We start from the raw sequence: 16495 nt of genomic DNA, 5'->3' as shown, positions 1-16495 counted from the left end.
CAAGTTTTTAACAGATGTGTCAAACATTTAAAGGAAATAAAAATAATAAATCAGGTATATAACTGAAAGCAGTCTTCTGAAATGTCCTCAGTTTTTCTGAGCATGGCATTCGTAAGTGATTGTAGCAAAGCAAGATGGAAGCTACTACTAGTCTGGGGTACAATAAGAAGCGTTATACTCAACCAAAACTGACAGTGACTGCACACCCAGTGCACTTCTGATCCTCAGTTCTCCTCCCACACTTGTACTCTTCTGTCTCCTCACATATCCTTAGCCCAAAATCAGTGCTTGTCTGATCTTAGAGACCTATTCAAGGAACTAGGCCTGCAAAAATTGTCCTAAAATCATCATAAAAAATATACTGAACAGAATATTATCTAAAGATCACATCAAACTTCTAAAAACAATTAAGAGCATTAAAATTTTTCTTACAACTTAAATATCACAATGAAGTCTAAAATCAGCACTAAATTTTGGTGAAGTTAATGGTAGACTGCTTATTTAGAAACAACTAGTTACAGCAGATAAATGTGCTACCTGCAGAGAGAGGATCACTTATTCTCAACTGCAATTCTACTGAAAACATTCTAGTATTGATTATGGTGGTTTTACCCTGCTAGGAAGCTAAACTCCACCACAACCACTCTCTCACTCCCCCTCCTCAAAGGAAAAGGGGGAGAAAATATCATGGAAAGGGCTCAGAGGTTGAGATAAGGACGGGGAGATCACTCGCCAATTATTGTCACAGGCAGAAGAGACTCAATGGAGGGAGATGAATATAATTCATTGTCTATCACTAACAAACTAGAACAGTGAGAAACTAAAAGCAAACTAAAACCACTTTCCCCCCATCCATGCTTGGCTTTGGCCAGCAGCGGGTCCCTTTTGGAGCTCGCTGAAGCTGGCTCTTACATAACACGGGGCAGCTTCTGGGCTCTGCTCCCTGCAGCCCCCCTGCTCCCAAACACTTGCCATGTAAACCCAGTGTATTGATAGACACAGCTTCACAAAAATCTTCTCTAGCTAGTTTTAGCCTTTTCACTGTTAACTTTATTCCCGGTCAAGAGTGGAACCAAAAGGAAGGATGATGAAATGTGTGATCCCCCACTGTGCTGTAGAACACATCTGCCCCAGAGCCTTATACCCTAAGGAGTCTCAACAAAAGCTTTAAATAATATAAGATGTTGCTAATATTATGTATGTCTCAAAAAAAAGCAAAACCTGTATGACAGACATGGGAGCTGGCATCCAGCATCAGCTGAGAATTATGTACGAGTGGTACTTTTCCCTACATACACTAGAAACCACCATTCCAAAAGAGGAAGCAGAAGGTGGGATTTGGAATGAACAAAAAATGCGGACTGTTGTAAAAAATGCGTATTTAGCAACCAAGTTCTGTTTATTCCATGTCCACTTCTGGACTGCAATCGTGTGCAGAGGCAACATACCTTCATGGTTGGATCCTTCTCTACTAGTGGGCGACAATATACAGGCACAGGGACATTTTTCATGCGATTATCTTCCTGACCACCATTGGGGCTCAGCTGTGGGGAAGAGGAAATGGAAAAGACAGTACCAAGGCATAACCACTAGGCTACGGCAACCGCAGTGTAACCAATATGGCAAAAACAAACTTCTTAGCCTCATGGGTGGGTGCCAATAGCAGTTGATGCTTCATCTGACATCTTGCATGAAAAAGTCCCTACAGGGATGGGAACTTGAGAGACTGTTTCTCTCACCATGATATGGTGCACGAGGTATGGTCAGCTGAGGCTATCTGCTGCACTGGCGACAGACACAGGGTTGTTAAAGGACACTCCCTGTGCAGAAGTGTGCAGAAGCCAGACCACTGGCATTCTCTTCCACCATGTTCTGAAACTCCTCCACTTTCAAGCCACACTACAAGACTCCTCCTTTTTAGATGATCTTTGACCAGAGTTAAAGGAGCCGCAGGCCAACAAATAAGGCTGGTGACATTTTGTGTTACTGCTGGGGAGAATGGGGTGCAAACTGCACTACGTTTGTTTTTTTATACTAAACAACTAGTAGAGTTCTCATGGTATAAATTAAATATCTGATGTTGAATTCCAATTATAATAATGAAGGAAGTAAAAACAAGGACTGGGCTCTGGACAAAGGCTGATTACTTTTGTTTTAGACTAGGTTCTTTCAGCACCTTTACAAAGAAGAATGCTCCCCTGCTGGCTGCAGTGGAAATACAGAAAAGATTAATTTATTCAGTGCCTGCAATTATATCATACGGAAAAGACATGCACTTAATACCCCTAACTGGAGGTATTTAACAACTATGGCTAAAGTTACCAGTGGGAGAGTTAGGTCTTCACTGGTATAACTGAGAAAGACAGTGTCTACTTCCCCATAGCCTCTCTGGGGCATGGTATCTACCTGTTTGTACTTGGCAGGGAGACTCCAGCCACAGGCCTGCAGTCGCCCATCATCATTCCGCACGTGCTCCCGGACCTGTCGGTACTGCTCCCGCTTCTGTTCACGACGTGCTGAGGATGTGCAGTCACTGAGGAGAGAAGCAACAGCGTTACTTTTCAGTCTGTGGTTAAAAACACAGGCAGAAGGGACTTTGTCATCATGGGGAGAGTAAACTCAGACAAAAGAGTTTAAGAATACAAAGCAGCAAAAATCCATCTTTGCACAAGGAGAAAAGGAGATGCAGGAAATGAAAGAAAAACTCTGTTATGAAGCAGACATAACGCAATCCTAATCTCTAATTCCCTATTACCTGAATGATGTGGCAGGCCAAATCATGATCATCTCTACTTCAATCTTCCAAGAGCCCTTCAGAAACAGAACCAACCTTCCATGTGACCATCTATGAGATAGCAACTTTTGCTTAGCTGCTACAGTTTCCTTATCTAAGGTCTCCATGAGGTAGGCATTTTGAGTTCTTCTTTATTATAGTCAACTATTTATTTTTCTGTCCATTTTAAAGCTTTCACTGCTGACAGGGAAAATATGCACTAATTACTGTTGAAACCGCAGCTTTCAACACAATGAAGCCAGCTGTGGCACAAGCAAGATGAAAAATTGATCTGTGAGCTCTTAGAATACAATTTAATATAAAAAAATGCTGATTGAATATCAGTTCTCTCTCTCAATATGTTTTTAAAGAATCACTCCAAGGTATGAACAACATCAGAAAAAATCCAAGCCAAAACAAAGACGCCTCCACACACATGGAATGACACACGTACTTAAAACAAAACCCCCCTAAACCATATACTTAAAAAATTATATTTAAATTATTATACCTAAAAAAAATTTTTAAAATATACTTAAACCAAACCCTTAAAACAAAACACTCTCCAGCACATGCTTTTTCCCCTGGGGAGAGGATGAGAAAACAAACAGCTTCTGACAGCTGTTGGACACACCATTTCATGCAGTTTTGAAATGCCTGAGACACCACACGCAATGGTTACCCTATGGTAACTAGATAAGAACAGAAGAAAGGCAGTGGGTAACTATAAAATATAAATTTAACCTTCCTTTTTTTTTTTTCTAAAGAAAATCTGCGTACTCATGATTTATTGACTTTCCAGCAAACATCTGACATTGCAGAAGTTACACTACTTTACCATCATATTCTCCAAAGTGCTTCCACAAAAACATAGCACCTACAGACTGTACAGCCTCACAGCTGTAGAACACAGACACTCTGAAGTCAAATAAAGCACAGAATAGTTTTCCGCCTCGTATCAGAGACATAAAGGACAGGGAGAAAACTCTGCAGTAGCAATATTTAGAGGCTCTTTTTTAGCATACTTAAAATTAAAATCAAATATTGTATCACAAATGTGATATTGAGAGAACTTTTGTCTTCACCTGAAGTCTCTGTCAACAGGGTTGGGCAAGACACTCTCCAACCCACTGTCCCAGCACTACCAAACTACCACAAAAGTCCTACTTCATTCTTTCACACAGCCTGCAAACATCAGGACAGAACTAGGCTTGAGGCCAACCTCAAGGCCAACAGTGGTCCCTGCTGAGATGAACCTAGAAAGGCCTAGGAAGCCATGGTAGCCATACTTCGGGAGAGTCAAGTTGCTGCCAGTTTGCTAAGCTTATACATGCAGTACAGTAACCGATGAGTGAAAGATCAGGGTGTTAAACACATGAAACATTTTAACAGCACGGAAACTATTTTTCAGTGGAAAACAGCTTATTTTAAGAAAAGGTGCTATCTGGAAGAGCTATGGGGGAACCTGGCTTGGGGCACAGCATGTGACTCACTCTTCAGGGAAGAACTCCAGGGTGCGGCTGCCAGAGGAGATCTGGCACATGGTGTGACTGCGACGCTGGCTGAACCCTGCTGTCGTTGGAGACTTGTAGTGGATGTTCACAGATGGGTAGGTCCTCTTTGCTGGTGGGGGACTTGAAGAGGAACTGAATAGACGGCTGAAGCTAGGGACAGGAAAAGGCCAACAAATATTAGAAAAGGAGCCTGGGGACACAACATAGCAGAGATTCACAACAGGGAAAGCACTATGCGTGCTAACAAGGTAGGTGTTTTAAGGTACTTTAAGCCCTTCATGAAAACTGCACTTTTAGCTTCCAAAACCAAAGTCCTTCTGAAAACACCCCTTTATTTAAACTGATTCTGAGCGTACTTAAGTTTCCATCCCAGGGCACTCATAAGCCCTTCCAGCTTGTAAAACAAAATGATAGGGATGTTCAGATCTGATTTTAATTTCACTAAGGACAAAGGAATCCCTTGAAGGCAAAAGGGTTCAGCTAAGAATAATTCTAGTTGACCTCTCATTAACATCAGAGAAGGAATCTGTTAAGATGCTGTATGAAGTAGAAATGACAACACTTGCCCTTTTCTTAATCTTACACAGACCACCAAAGAACTTACAACTGCCAGATGGTAGACTTCTTCTTTTCCTGGACGGATGGGTGCTCACGGGAAGCTCTAAGGATAAATACAACAGAATCAAGTTAATTTCAGCATCTTTTGCCCAAATTTCTGCCAACCAGCAGGCCATTTCCATTAAGGAAACCATGCCAAAACTCAGAATTCATTCTAGAAACTTTCTAACAGTGTGTAAAACACGGAGGAATTGACATGCAGTCATTTTTATGAAAGCACACCCAGCTACTTTATATTTCAATATTGATATTAAGTGCAAATAAGTGTGTTCAATTCAATGATTTATCATAGAATAATAGAACATTTTGAGTTGGAAGGAACCTTAAAGATCATCTCGTTCCAACCTCCCTCCCATGCCATCCACTAGATCAGGTTGCCTATGCCTCGTCCAACCTGGTCTTGAACACCTCCAGAGATGGGACATCCACGACTTCTCTGGGCAACTTCCTTTATTAACTCCCTTCAACAGTATCACTGCCACAGTATTAGTCTGGTAATTACAAACCCCAGCATCACATTCATTTTAAGCCACTGCCAAATGAATTAATTAATTAGAAGTAACCCTGTTCCCTATAGCTTCTAGCTTAATTAGCACACAGGAAACTAGCAAGACAAACAACTGTCCAGTATCTCCAAATAACAGTGGCAACTCTTCTTTTGCAGCCCACATTCAGGAATACGAGAGAAAGAATCAGGTATTAGGACAGAAGAATTTACCGTCTGGAAAACTTTCAGAACTTCTCCCGTATCTTGGTAAGAGCTTCAAGGCTAAAAGCTCAAAGTCCAACATGGCCAGGTTTTGTCCTAAATGGGAATGTTCACCAATATCCAGCCTCACCTGATCATCTCTGTCCACCTGACAGCCTCCTGGAGCTCCATCAATCTCTCTTTGTATTGATTGCGCTCCATCAGAACCCTTGCCATTTCTACACGGGTGAAGCGACGTCGCTGAGCTATGGGAATGTTGTCCTGCAGAGGGGAGGAGCACTGCTTCAGCCAACAAAAGATGGAAGGGGATTGATGTTAGTATAGGGCAAGTCAGGAGATAGAAAGAAATACTTGTTAGTGCTCTTCCTTGTTTGCTTGATTACCCCCTGCCTTTCCCATTTCAGGTGCTAATTCTAGACAAGTGATCTCCAAACCATGGCCCACGGACCTCTGGGTGTTCTGAAAACCCATCAAAAGTAGAATTAGAATCATCACCAAACTGAAAGCCCTACCCAAGGACTATTGTCATTAAGGTGTTTTGGTAATCTGCAAGGGATTTTGAGAACTGACAGTGGTCCCTTGGTCCATAAAGTTTGGAAAACAAGGATTTAGTGAAAAAGATTCAGTAGCAAATTCAGTTACAAGCAGCAGGGAACACCAGGTTATGTCCTCTTTCCCTTCACGAGGACTAGGAAGAAGGCACTTTGTTAGTACACACTGATAAAGGCACAGGGCACAAGAAATTAAAGAAAGGCCTTTTGCATTTTGGTGACACAATTTAGCCTTCCAGTGAAGGCACATGTCACGCTGGGTTAGAAGGCAACAGCAAAGAGATTCTAAATGCCTCTTCTGAGGAGTGGAAAATGAGAATAAGACAACTAGACTGGGTAAAATATCTGCCCCAAGAGAAATTCTAACGATGTTGGGAACTCTTTACTACAAGTGGCACTGGGTTGTGTCTAAACTGTGGCAACTCCCAATCACAGCTTGGTTGATGCGGTACTGCAGAGAGCTGGACTAACACAAACTAATCAAGTCCCTCCTCAGCCTCCCTGGACTTGGAATAAACCTGTACGGCCAGTCAAATCAAGAATTATATACATGAAGAGGAATTTTACACACATCATCTCATTAAAAAATAAAAAATAAACAAACCTCCTGTCAGCTCGTATCAAATAGAATCTACTTCTCTTCAGCATTTCACAAGAACAACTTGAAAACTTTACTACCTACCTAAATTATCAACAGACTAATTTCATCCCAGTTAAGTCAGGAGTGTTAGGCTAAAATTAAACTTTGTTCAATACCTCTTGGAGAGGAAGAACATGGTAATATTGAAAAGAGGTGTATCTAATTTCCTGTCCTAGCAAAGGAGACAATTACAGGTGATCTCTCTCTTACCCTCTGGTTTGCTTCTTTCTTGGCTACAGTGGAGTTTGCTGAAAAGCCTGTATCTTAGCCAAAACACTCTAAAGAACTGTCATGAGCCTTCTCTGCCTGTACTCTGAAATAGGCAGTACTGGCTTATATATACAAAATAATGTGGAAAAACAATGCTGCAAGACTGGAGATTACAGAACTGTTAAAAGAAGACGGTTACTGCTGCAAAGCTGCCTATAAAACCCAAGTTTCACTGCACAAAGTCCTCATAGTTTACAGCTTCCCTGCCAACATGAGATAAGGTCTTCTCAAGAAGGCTGACTATCACAAGACCCTGTAAGAAAATACTAGGCTGTCATTCAAAAGTGATGAAAACCAGGTAAAATGGGAAGGTGTTGAGCAGGGCGCTGCTCAAAAACTGTTCTGCTGAAAGCACACTGTGCACTTTATTGTCACTGTGTCAGCTGTTCATCTTTGCCAAACTACAGTTTGCAAGTCATATGCAAAGGTAATCTCATGGCAACAACCTGCAGTTCACCAGCTTTGCCCTCATTGTTAACAAGACTGATCAGTCTGCATCTCAGGTATCACATATGAATACAGAAGAAGTACATAAACCCCCTTTCCCCACAGGCATTTTAGTAATGTAATATACCAATTCTGTACAGAGATAGCTGCTTACATCCTCCACCTCCTCTTTGGGTTCTCGTCGTGCAACAATCGCTTCAGATTTCACTCTAGGAAACAGGAAGAAATGCATCAAACCAGCAAGTAATACTGTGACTACAACTGGTGGGCTCTCTGTGAGGTGTTTTGGGGAAAGAATCATCTATTCACGATGAGAAATCATTTGGAGGGAGAACTGGATGCATCACAAGGCACCCATTATGAGATGCTTCTCTGATACGATTCCTCCCTCTTGCAGCTTGTTACTCTGAACAGCTCCATTGACATCAGCCCCCTTCTTTGGAACACTTGATTTAAGCACCAGGCCCCAAAACACTGACCACCAGAACAGAACTGTCAATAGCTATTTCCAAGCCATAATCTATATTCAAATGTTTGATGAGATCTTAATCATGTAAAACTGAGCCATCATCAACAGCTAATGCTAGCTTAAGCTTGTCTAGGCTGCTTCTCTTTTCAGTGCATTGAAAAAGCCTCTAATATGAAGATCAGTTTGTCATAATGGTAAAGAAGAGAACACCAAATACATATTAATAAACTATTTACAGTATTTATCTGAATGTTTTTAATTTCTTTAAGCCCCATACTGAGGTTCAGTCCCATCTGAATTACAAGAACTTCTATTAGCAAGAAAGACAGTACAGAAATGCCATCTCTCTCTCCTAAAAAAAGCACACCAGACAGTTAAAAGTCCATGTCCATACTGCATAATATATTACATACATTATGAGAGATTCAAAAAGGCATTTTCAAAAAATCAGATCTACTTCCACTGCTAGTGAGATTGCCTTCACTTCAGACATTTTGAAGAGACCAGTCTGTGTTACTCTTAGCGACTTTGTGCTCAAATTACAAAATAACAGAGGTAACCTTCCAGATTCCACATGCAAACTAAGCATTGCCCGCCGAATCTGAGATACCACAGCGCTGATAGTACAGCTAGTTAAAATGTAATTATGTATCTTCGAGCCCCATGGGGCATGCATAGTCTTATGGATATGAAATCTTCACAGGCTTTGCTAGGCATTCAGGCTGAGGTTTCTCTAGTTCGAGTGGAAAATTAGAAATGGGATATCTCCAAATGCTACCTGCATAGGGCTCTAAAATCTCTTCTCCCTCTTCTTACTCTTAACTTGAACACTGAAACAATTCAATACTGACATTTAATCATTGTTTGTGGGAATCTGCATGAGCTCTTTCATTAAATTAATGGGCATTCATCCCTCTCAGTCTTGCCCACTGCCAGCATCAAACTTTTAACAGTTTTCTTCAAAACAACTGTTCCAGAAATTCCTTTAAAAAAAAAAAAATTTGCAAATTGAAATTATGAACGCTTTAGTCTGGGGAGCCTACATTTGCAATCCCTGCAATGGAATCCTAATGTTGGGGAGAAAATTCTGCAGGTTTTCTAAGGTTCAATAATCTATTTCAAACCAATAAAAACCAATCTAAAAACATCAGAAATAGCTCAGCCACATACCATAAACCTTGAAATGCTCTGTAAGGTACCTTTGAATTCCAATACTAATGTCCACGAGGGAAATACAGTAAAACTAAAAGAGCAGGTAGATTTACCTCTACCTGAGGATAGAGCTCAGGTTCTCCTAGCTCCCGGGGGCAGCAGTGAATCACTCACCTTTTCAGCTCTTCTTCCAACTCTTTGACTCTGGTTTCCATTTTGGCTTTGGCCTGCTTTGTTGCCTCAAGTTCTCCCTTCAGCACCTCTTGCTCTCCAGACAGCTGGTCCACCTTGGCAATCAAATCATTCTTCACAACGTTCAAAGCATTTCTTAAAGGTGTGAAAGGGACAATAAGCAAAAATGCCCAAAAACAGCAGCCGTCCATAAGAGAGACTTGAAACTAAACTCACAGGCACTACAAGGAGAGTTGAAATGAGCACATTGAAATAACTCAGTCAGTCTATAAGTCATGAAAAAGCACATTTTGGCAACAAAGAGGTGCAGAAGAAAACAGAAGTCACCATAGCTGGTCATGATGAGGTTTGTCTAGTCCTGCATTCTGACCGACAGACCAACATCAGGTGCAGGAGGTTCAAGTCTATTTTAATAGGATTAAGGTTCCAAAAACACCTTTCAGAACTTATATTATCTGTAGTTGTTGATAACTGTGGATGAAGGTGACACACATAAGCATTTCTAATCAGTTCTGAAATATCTCAAAATCTTTAAAATAAGCAGCTTCCCGCCATAATTATTCAACTATCACCCTTAGGATTACTTTGTCTTCCTCTCCCCTGTTGCTTAGCTTCTTTACTATCTAGTTTGCCAACCTTTCACACAGGATAAGCCAATTACATTGTCTAGCTCTTCTTTATCAACTATTACATCTCTGAAAACTCTTCTCAACAGTAAGAAAATTTTCTTTCGAAATACCAAACCTTGCAAACAACTTAAAAATTGCAATATCCTCACAGAGGCCCAGACCCATCTAGACTCCCACTGAAGTTAACGAAACGCTTGCCACTGATTTCACAGGTAGAATCAGACCCTACAGGCACATGTCCAGAGACATCACCCAAGTGCCTGCAAGAAAGGAAACAGCTAGGAAAGTCACTCAGAAGAGGAATTTCTCTTCTACAATTCAAGACACAACAAGTATTCAAGAGAGCCTGCTAGATAAACAAGCAAGCCCCAGTGAGGCTGGAGTTCTCGCGAAGACCTACTTCAGGATGATAGCTCATTTATAACCAGGCAGGCAGTTCAGAGCATGCAACAGTTCCTTACTTGGTCTCCAGTAGCTGCGAGTTTTCCAACAGCAAATTCCCCACTTCTTTGCCCATTCCTGGAAAAAATAAATAAATACAATGGTCAGGCAGTTTTCATCTGCTCTCCTAGAAATATGAAGCTTGTATGGCACTGACTGACTCAGACTTGAGGAACAGCATTTGTTTTTGTTAGGCTTCCCTACACTCCTGTGTCCTGCTATGGAGAGTAGAGTGCCTCTTGCTGGAAGACCATGCAGCACAAAGACACCCACGTGTCCTTCAGCTAACAGCAAAAATGCACACCTAGCTTCTTACCTCAACTTTAACAGAATCCCTAGAGAGGGAGAGAGCAGAGACCTTCACTAGTACTAGTTAGGGGAAATTAAGTCAATAACTCCTGGTACAACCATGAGCTATTACAAACATTTTGATGTTCACTCATACAGGAAAAAGCTAGAAGCTCATGGGTTCTTCAGAGCACAGCAGAACACTGTCCAAACTGCTGGCCAGATCTGCACAGCAGTGCTCTTCTTTGTCTTAGTTAAGTCAAACATCCTGCTTCCCAGAACAGATTTGGGATCATGGATGTGGCCAGTCTGATACACATGAAAGGCTTCCCATTATCAATCTTCCACCACTACACTTTTAAAAGGACTTTAGATTGTCCACTGCTCCACTATTTATCAGTTCTCCCATAGGTGTTTACAATGTGGAGTCTCAGGCCCATCACTTAAAGACCAAATTCAAGAAAGCACCTAGATCAGATGCACTGCACTTACACTTGGGCACGAATGTACAATAGCTGCAATGCGCACGTTAGGTTCAAAGGACCTTGAAAAGTCTGCAGCTAAGAGCAAAGATTGAATTCAGTATTTTGTAAAACCAAACGGAAGAGTTTAGGGACCAAAACCATAACCGGACTGTTTACTGCTGCCGGGGACTTGCTGAATCCCAGGATCGGCTTCTATTTTACAATGGGAAACAGAGGCTACCTGAGCATATAAGACACAGAGACCTCTTCCTTTCAAGGGACAGTGCTGAGGGTTACAGCTTATTTCTCAACACAAGTCCTAGAGGATTAAGAGGTATCGCAACAATCAGTGTTTGTGCTGAAGTGCTCCTTGTTCAGCCCTCTGAACTACCTCTTCCTTTCCAGTAAAGACATCAGCATTTTTCACAACTGTTATTTGCTCATTAGCATTTACAGTAAAAGAAAAACAACATAAACTTTAAGTAAATGGAAGTTAGAGAAACATGGCAGCATACAAGAAGTGAGAACACATCACAACACCCCAAACAAACAGATCCTCTTCCCACAGTTAGATGGGATGAATTTATGATGGCAAAAGCAAATTCCCAGCAGGAATGAGTAAAAAGCAGCATTTTTTTATTTTTTTATTTTTTTTAAATCAGTGGACAGATAATTAATCACTTTGATGTTTCAGGCAACGTGTTCTTTGGATAGTGTGTCAAGCAATATTGCAAACGAAATGTGACACAGTAACTGCATTGTGAACTGAAGTGCATTTTTGGTTTGGTTCAGTGAGTAAGGTACAGCCTTTTGTTTCAAGACATTTATGTTGTTCAGAAAATCCAGAGGTCACAGGATATAGACAACATTTAAGAAATGTTTCTCTTGTTCCTTTTTAGTAAATGATCAAACAAATATTTAGCCAGTAAGACATTAAAATGGCACAAGGATGTAATGGGTGCTGAGGAACATAAGAGGAAATTGTTCCTCCTCGTGTTTGGTGGGTTTTTTGGACTAACTGTTTTCCTTCTCTTCATAAGTTAGTTATCACTCCTTGCATCTGTCATGGGGAGAGAAAGGAATTCTGGTGAAGAGGGTGAGCTATTATCAGAGAACTGAAGTCATACAGTGCCCCAGCCATCAGTGCCTTCACAACTACCTAATTTGTGTGATACAGTCACAGCCTGATGCTTTAAACAGGGAGAGGTGTGAAGGGCTTGTCTTGCAATAAAGAAATGGGTGAAGCCATCCCACAGCCACAGAGTGGATACTGTGAGATAACTTCATGCAGGCTGTAATGAGAAAGCCTTACTCATGCGGAAAAAAAACACCACTGTGGAGTGACAAAATGAGAAGTCTTTACTCCTTTGTGATGTGGAAAAAAGGGGAGAGCCATTCCACATTCTGCAATTCTTAGAGTCAGGCAAATAGTGTGAAGCATCAAAGTGGGTAATCAACCACATCAAGAAAAAGAAGAGAAACCTCAAATCACCACTGTGGACCAGCTGCGTCCTGCTTCTTGGAGAGGTGATACCATCATCACAAAAAAATAAAGCAAGGTAATGCAAGACATATGGAGAGATGTTGGGTGAATGGAAGAAATTTAGAAATAAAAATACAGTTTAAAAAAAAAAGAAAAAAAGAAAAAAGGCCTTCGCCTTACCAAAGAAATCATCCCGTACTATGAGAGCCATCCCATACGAGAAAGGGAACAGAAAGATATGGGGACAAAGGGAGGAAAGGAAGAGAAAAAAGCAGCCATTAAATACGAATCTGTAAACAGCAAACAGAGCAGCTCATCAGCATGTGTAAACGTGTGGTGCCAGTATAAGTGATGCTGAATGTAAACTAGTCTACACCTTGTTCTTCTGCAGCCTACCCTAAGCAGTTTTACACCTGAGATTTTAGGACAAGCTCAAGATGAGCTCATCTTTTTCTTCCATCTTCGTCATTTCCCCCGGACTAAACATCTTCATGTTTCCCATCCCACGACAGAGGTAATTCAACAGACATTACAAATAGGGTGAAGGAAGGATAGGGGCAGGAGGAAAAAGAAAAAGGAGGGGGGATATCAAAGCTCTTACATGGCCTTTTTGACAGGCCCAAACCCACTTCGTTACTGAGATAAATTCTAACTCAACTTCAGTGTGAGGCTTTCTGAGGAAAAAAAAAAAAAGAAAAAGTGGCTTACAGTAATAGAGCAAAAACAATTTGTACTAAAAGAAAGAATAATGCCATCCTTCCTTTTGTAACCTTACAGACCCAACATCAAGAGGTGTTGTGCAGAGGAATGTGACAGCTCAACACTGCACAGTATTTTGTGTTGTGTGTTCATAAGTCACCTGCCTTTATTATAGGGAAACTTCATTCAATTTGTACTGAAATCAAGAGAGATCCCCCTGACTTCATCTGAAATTGTATCAGGGCCCAATTGCATTTTATGGAAAGGTGAAAATTCTGCAAGTCTAGGGCCTGCTGACCTCCTGAGGACAAGAGCATGGCCCTAATGTAGCAAACCTTCTTTACAAAAATAAAAGACAGAGATATCACTTCAAACTCCTACCAGAAAGACAAAGCCTCAAAAAAAAAAAAAAAGACAGAGGCTCTGTCACTCTCTTATCCCTCAAGAAAGTCTTTGTTTTCATTACAGCTGTGTCAGAAGAGGGCCACTGTGCGTACATTATGAGAGATTCAAAAAGGCATTTTCAAAAAATCAGATCTACTTCCACTGCTGGTGAGATTACTGCTAGTGAGCGGCCTTCATGCAAGCAGAGGGACTCCTCACAGCCTTGTTTGCTTGAAGAAAAGCAGAAACAAACTTAATTCTGTACCCACTTGAGCTCTGCTCAGAGCACAGCACTCGTGCTGCAAAAAGGCACTTTACACCCTGAAAAAAGGGAAGGTACAGCAGAGTTTTCTGAAGACCTTGAGAGACAGGCCAGTGTAACATAGTGGAGCAAACCTGCAGAAAGCCACACCAAAAAAAAAAGCATATCAAAATGCAGCAGGCATGTGAGCACAAAGCAGGGGTGTCCTACTGTCCAGGGACCCGTCAGTGCAAGGAACCAAGCAAGGCAAAGGTGGGAAAAAGTCTGCAAAGCCAACCGTGATTGGACAAGAGCAGGGGAGTATCACACGTGTATACCATGTCATTCAGTCTCAACAAGGAAAAAAAGAAACAAGAAAGGAAACTGAGTGGAGGAGAGATACACACCTGAGAACTCCCCTATGGGCCATGTCCAGCGAAGCACAGAGAGACAAGGGAAAAAAGGAAGTGAAAAAATGATCAATCACTGACTGAAACCAACAAAAGAAAAATTTTGTTTAAAAAAAAAATTGACAATGATTCAGCCATTTCAATGTCAAAAGGCATGAAATAGTAAGGACAGGACCTGCCATGTCTGTAGATGGCATGACTCTACATACAGGACAAAAAAACTACGGGAAGATAACCCAAGGTACAACTACAACCACATGCCTTAGCCACCCCCAGTTTTCTAGGCACGAATCTCAGGCAATCACATCTTGGACTGGGTAAACCTTTATTTTCTTTCTAATGTAGTAGTAAAGGCAGAACAGCTATTTTCCACTGCCTTCTCCTTTTCCCTCCCCTTGCAATGCATCTCTTTTTAGCAACCAGATTTGCTGAAATTAAACGTGCACTTCAGTGATGCATCAGTATGCAAAAGACAATCAGTTGCATTTCAGAACACCTTTTTTTCCCCCCAGTGTAGTGCAAGGACTTGGTTTGATAATCTCAACTTTTGTTTAAAAAAACATATTAGTGGTAAATTTACGTATATATATAACTGAATTTCCATCTTCACCTCAAAATCCCTGTTATTTGAAGTGAGGTTTTAATCTCCAAAGCACAGTTGGAGTCCTAAAACTGAAAGGACTTCACACAGTCCACAACTGAACCACTAGTCCTCCTCCACATCCAGAGTCTCTCGGGATAGTGAAGAGCAAGGGAACGGTAGATGAGAAAAGAGTGAGCCCATCCAGGATTGGTAGGAAAGGACAAGCAACTAACAAGTGGGCAGGGAGGCAAACAGCCAACTAGGTGGTGGCAGCATTCCTAAGGCTGCAGTGAGAAAGAAGGGAATTAGGTCAAGAATTACCACTGCTAAATAATTGTTCTTGTTCCACGTATTTCTCCAGAATATACCCTATACAAACTAATGTGTGTACAATGGTGTTAGAACATGGGGAAAAAAGAAGGTTTTATATTCCAAAAGTGCAATGAGGAGTGCTGCTTTTGTACGAAGAGACGTTGGTAGCTTAGAAGATATTCAGAAGAGTGAGATTTTCCACTGAAGAAACAGACCTGTCTGCCAGCTATTGTTCAAAGGTAATTTTTCCAAGATCATTCTACTCTGAGGTCCTCTTTAATGAGATTTCTCTTTCTTTAAGAAACGGAGTCCAAAAGCAAAGAATATTCTTGAAGGCTGATTTCCAAGCTTTGAGAGAGACTAGAGGAAGAATGAAACTTTCACTTTTGGTAAACTTCACTTATACTTAATTCTCTAAATAAGACCCAGAAAGAAAGAAATCTTTTGGATTGTGGATCTTGTTTCTTATATCATGTCCATATAGCACAATTTCGTCTGTGGCTCTTCAGGCAAAAAGTTACAGAAAAGGGAACGATTTACCTAACAAGAATGGCAAATTTTTGTATAACGTTGACAAATTTGTCAGTACTGAGACCTAGACCTTTTCCTCCAACTTTATGAGACATTCTTAGTGCTTTCTACTGTGAAAAGACAAAAAAAAGTGTTTAAATCTCATTTCTAAGTCAGAGAAATACGGCCTCTCAGATCTCTCTGCTTTCCTTCCTATATACAATCCTGGCAGCATGTCTGATGTCTGTTCATTTCAAAGAACACTTTCATGTGGGCAAAGCTGGTAGCCAGAACTCAAATAAAGGAGTAATTAGATTGCCATTTCTGTCAGAAAACTCACTCAGCGAACTGATTTCATCATATATCACCTCCCAGGTCTGGAAAGGAACTGGATGAAGCCTTCCTATTCTGCTAGCATGCCATGCTATCAGCTGCAAGAGTTTTGCTGCTCTGCAGAAAAAACTACTCCTAATAACAACAGCATTAGCCAGGAAACAAACCTTTATTTTTGTGCTTAATGAAGAGAGAACAAGAAATTTCTATTTCCTAAGCAAAAGAAATGTGAATATTAAACAATCTTTTTTTTTTCCCCCTCATGTATTTGGTAAGGTGAAAAAGGACAAACTTTAGAATCACAGATATATTTGGGTTGGAAGGGTCCTTAAAGATCATCTAGTTCCAACCACTGTGCCATGGGCAGGGACACCATCCACTAG

At 41.0% G+C, this 16495-nt stretch overlaps 1 protein-coding gene across 1 annotated transcript in view; it reads right to left on the bottom strand.

Moving 5' to 3' along the window:
* Nucleotides 1-16495, bottom strand: part of MAPK8IP3 (mitogen-activated protein kinase 8 interacting protein 3) — a 71150-nt gene that overhangs the window by 16526 nt on the left and 38129 nt on the right. The window contains exons 9-18 of the mRNA XM_080557129.1: nucleotides 14372-14383; nucleotides 12821-12838; nucleotides 10426-10483; nucleotides 9318-9470; nucleotides 7650-7731; nucleotides 5745-5875; nucleotides 4892-4948; nucleotides 4267-4437; nucleotides 2407-2533; nucleotides 1449-1544 (exon numbers count right to left, since the gene is read on the bottom strand). Coding sequence (XP_080413255.1) covers nucleotides 1449-1544; nucleotides 2407-2533; nucleotides 4267-4437; nucleotides 4892-4948; nucleotides 5745-5875; nucleotides 7650-7731; nucleotides 9318-9470; nucleotides 10426-10483; nucleotides 12821-12838; nucleotides 14372-14383 — 905 coding nt within the window. The remainder of the gene's footprint in view (nucleotides 1-1448; nucleotides 1545-2406; nucleotides 2534-4266; nucleotides 4438-4891; nucleotides 4949-5744; nucleotides 5876-7649; nucleotides 7732-9317; nucleotides 9471-10425; nucleotides 10484-12820; nucleotides 12839-14371; nucleotides 14384-16495) is intronic.

Source organism: Anser brachyrhynchus (genome assembly GCF_964034855.1).
Source record: "Anser brachyrhynchus genome assembly, chromosome: 15".
NCBI lineage: Eukaryota > Metazoa > Chordata > Aves > Anseriformes > Anatidae > Anser > Anser brachyrhynchus.
This window is presented reverse-complemented; position numbering and strand designations above follow the sequence as displayed.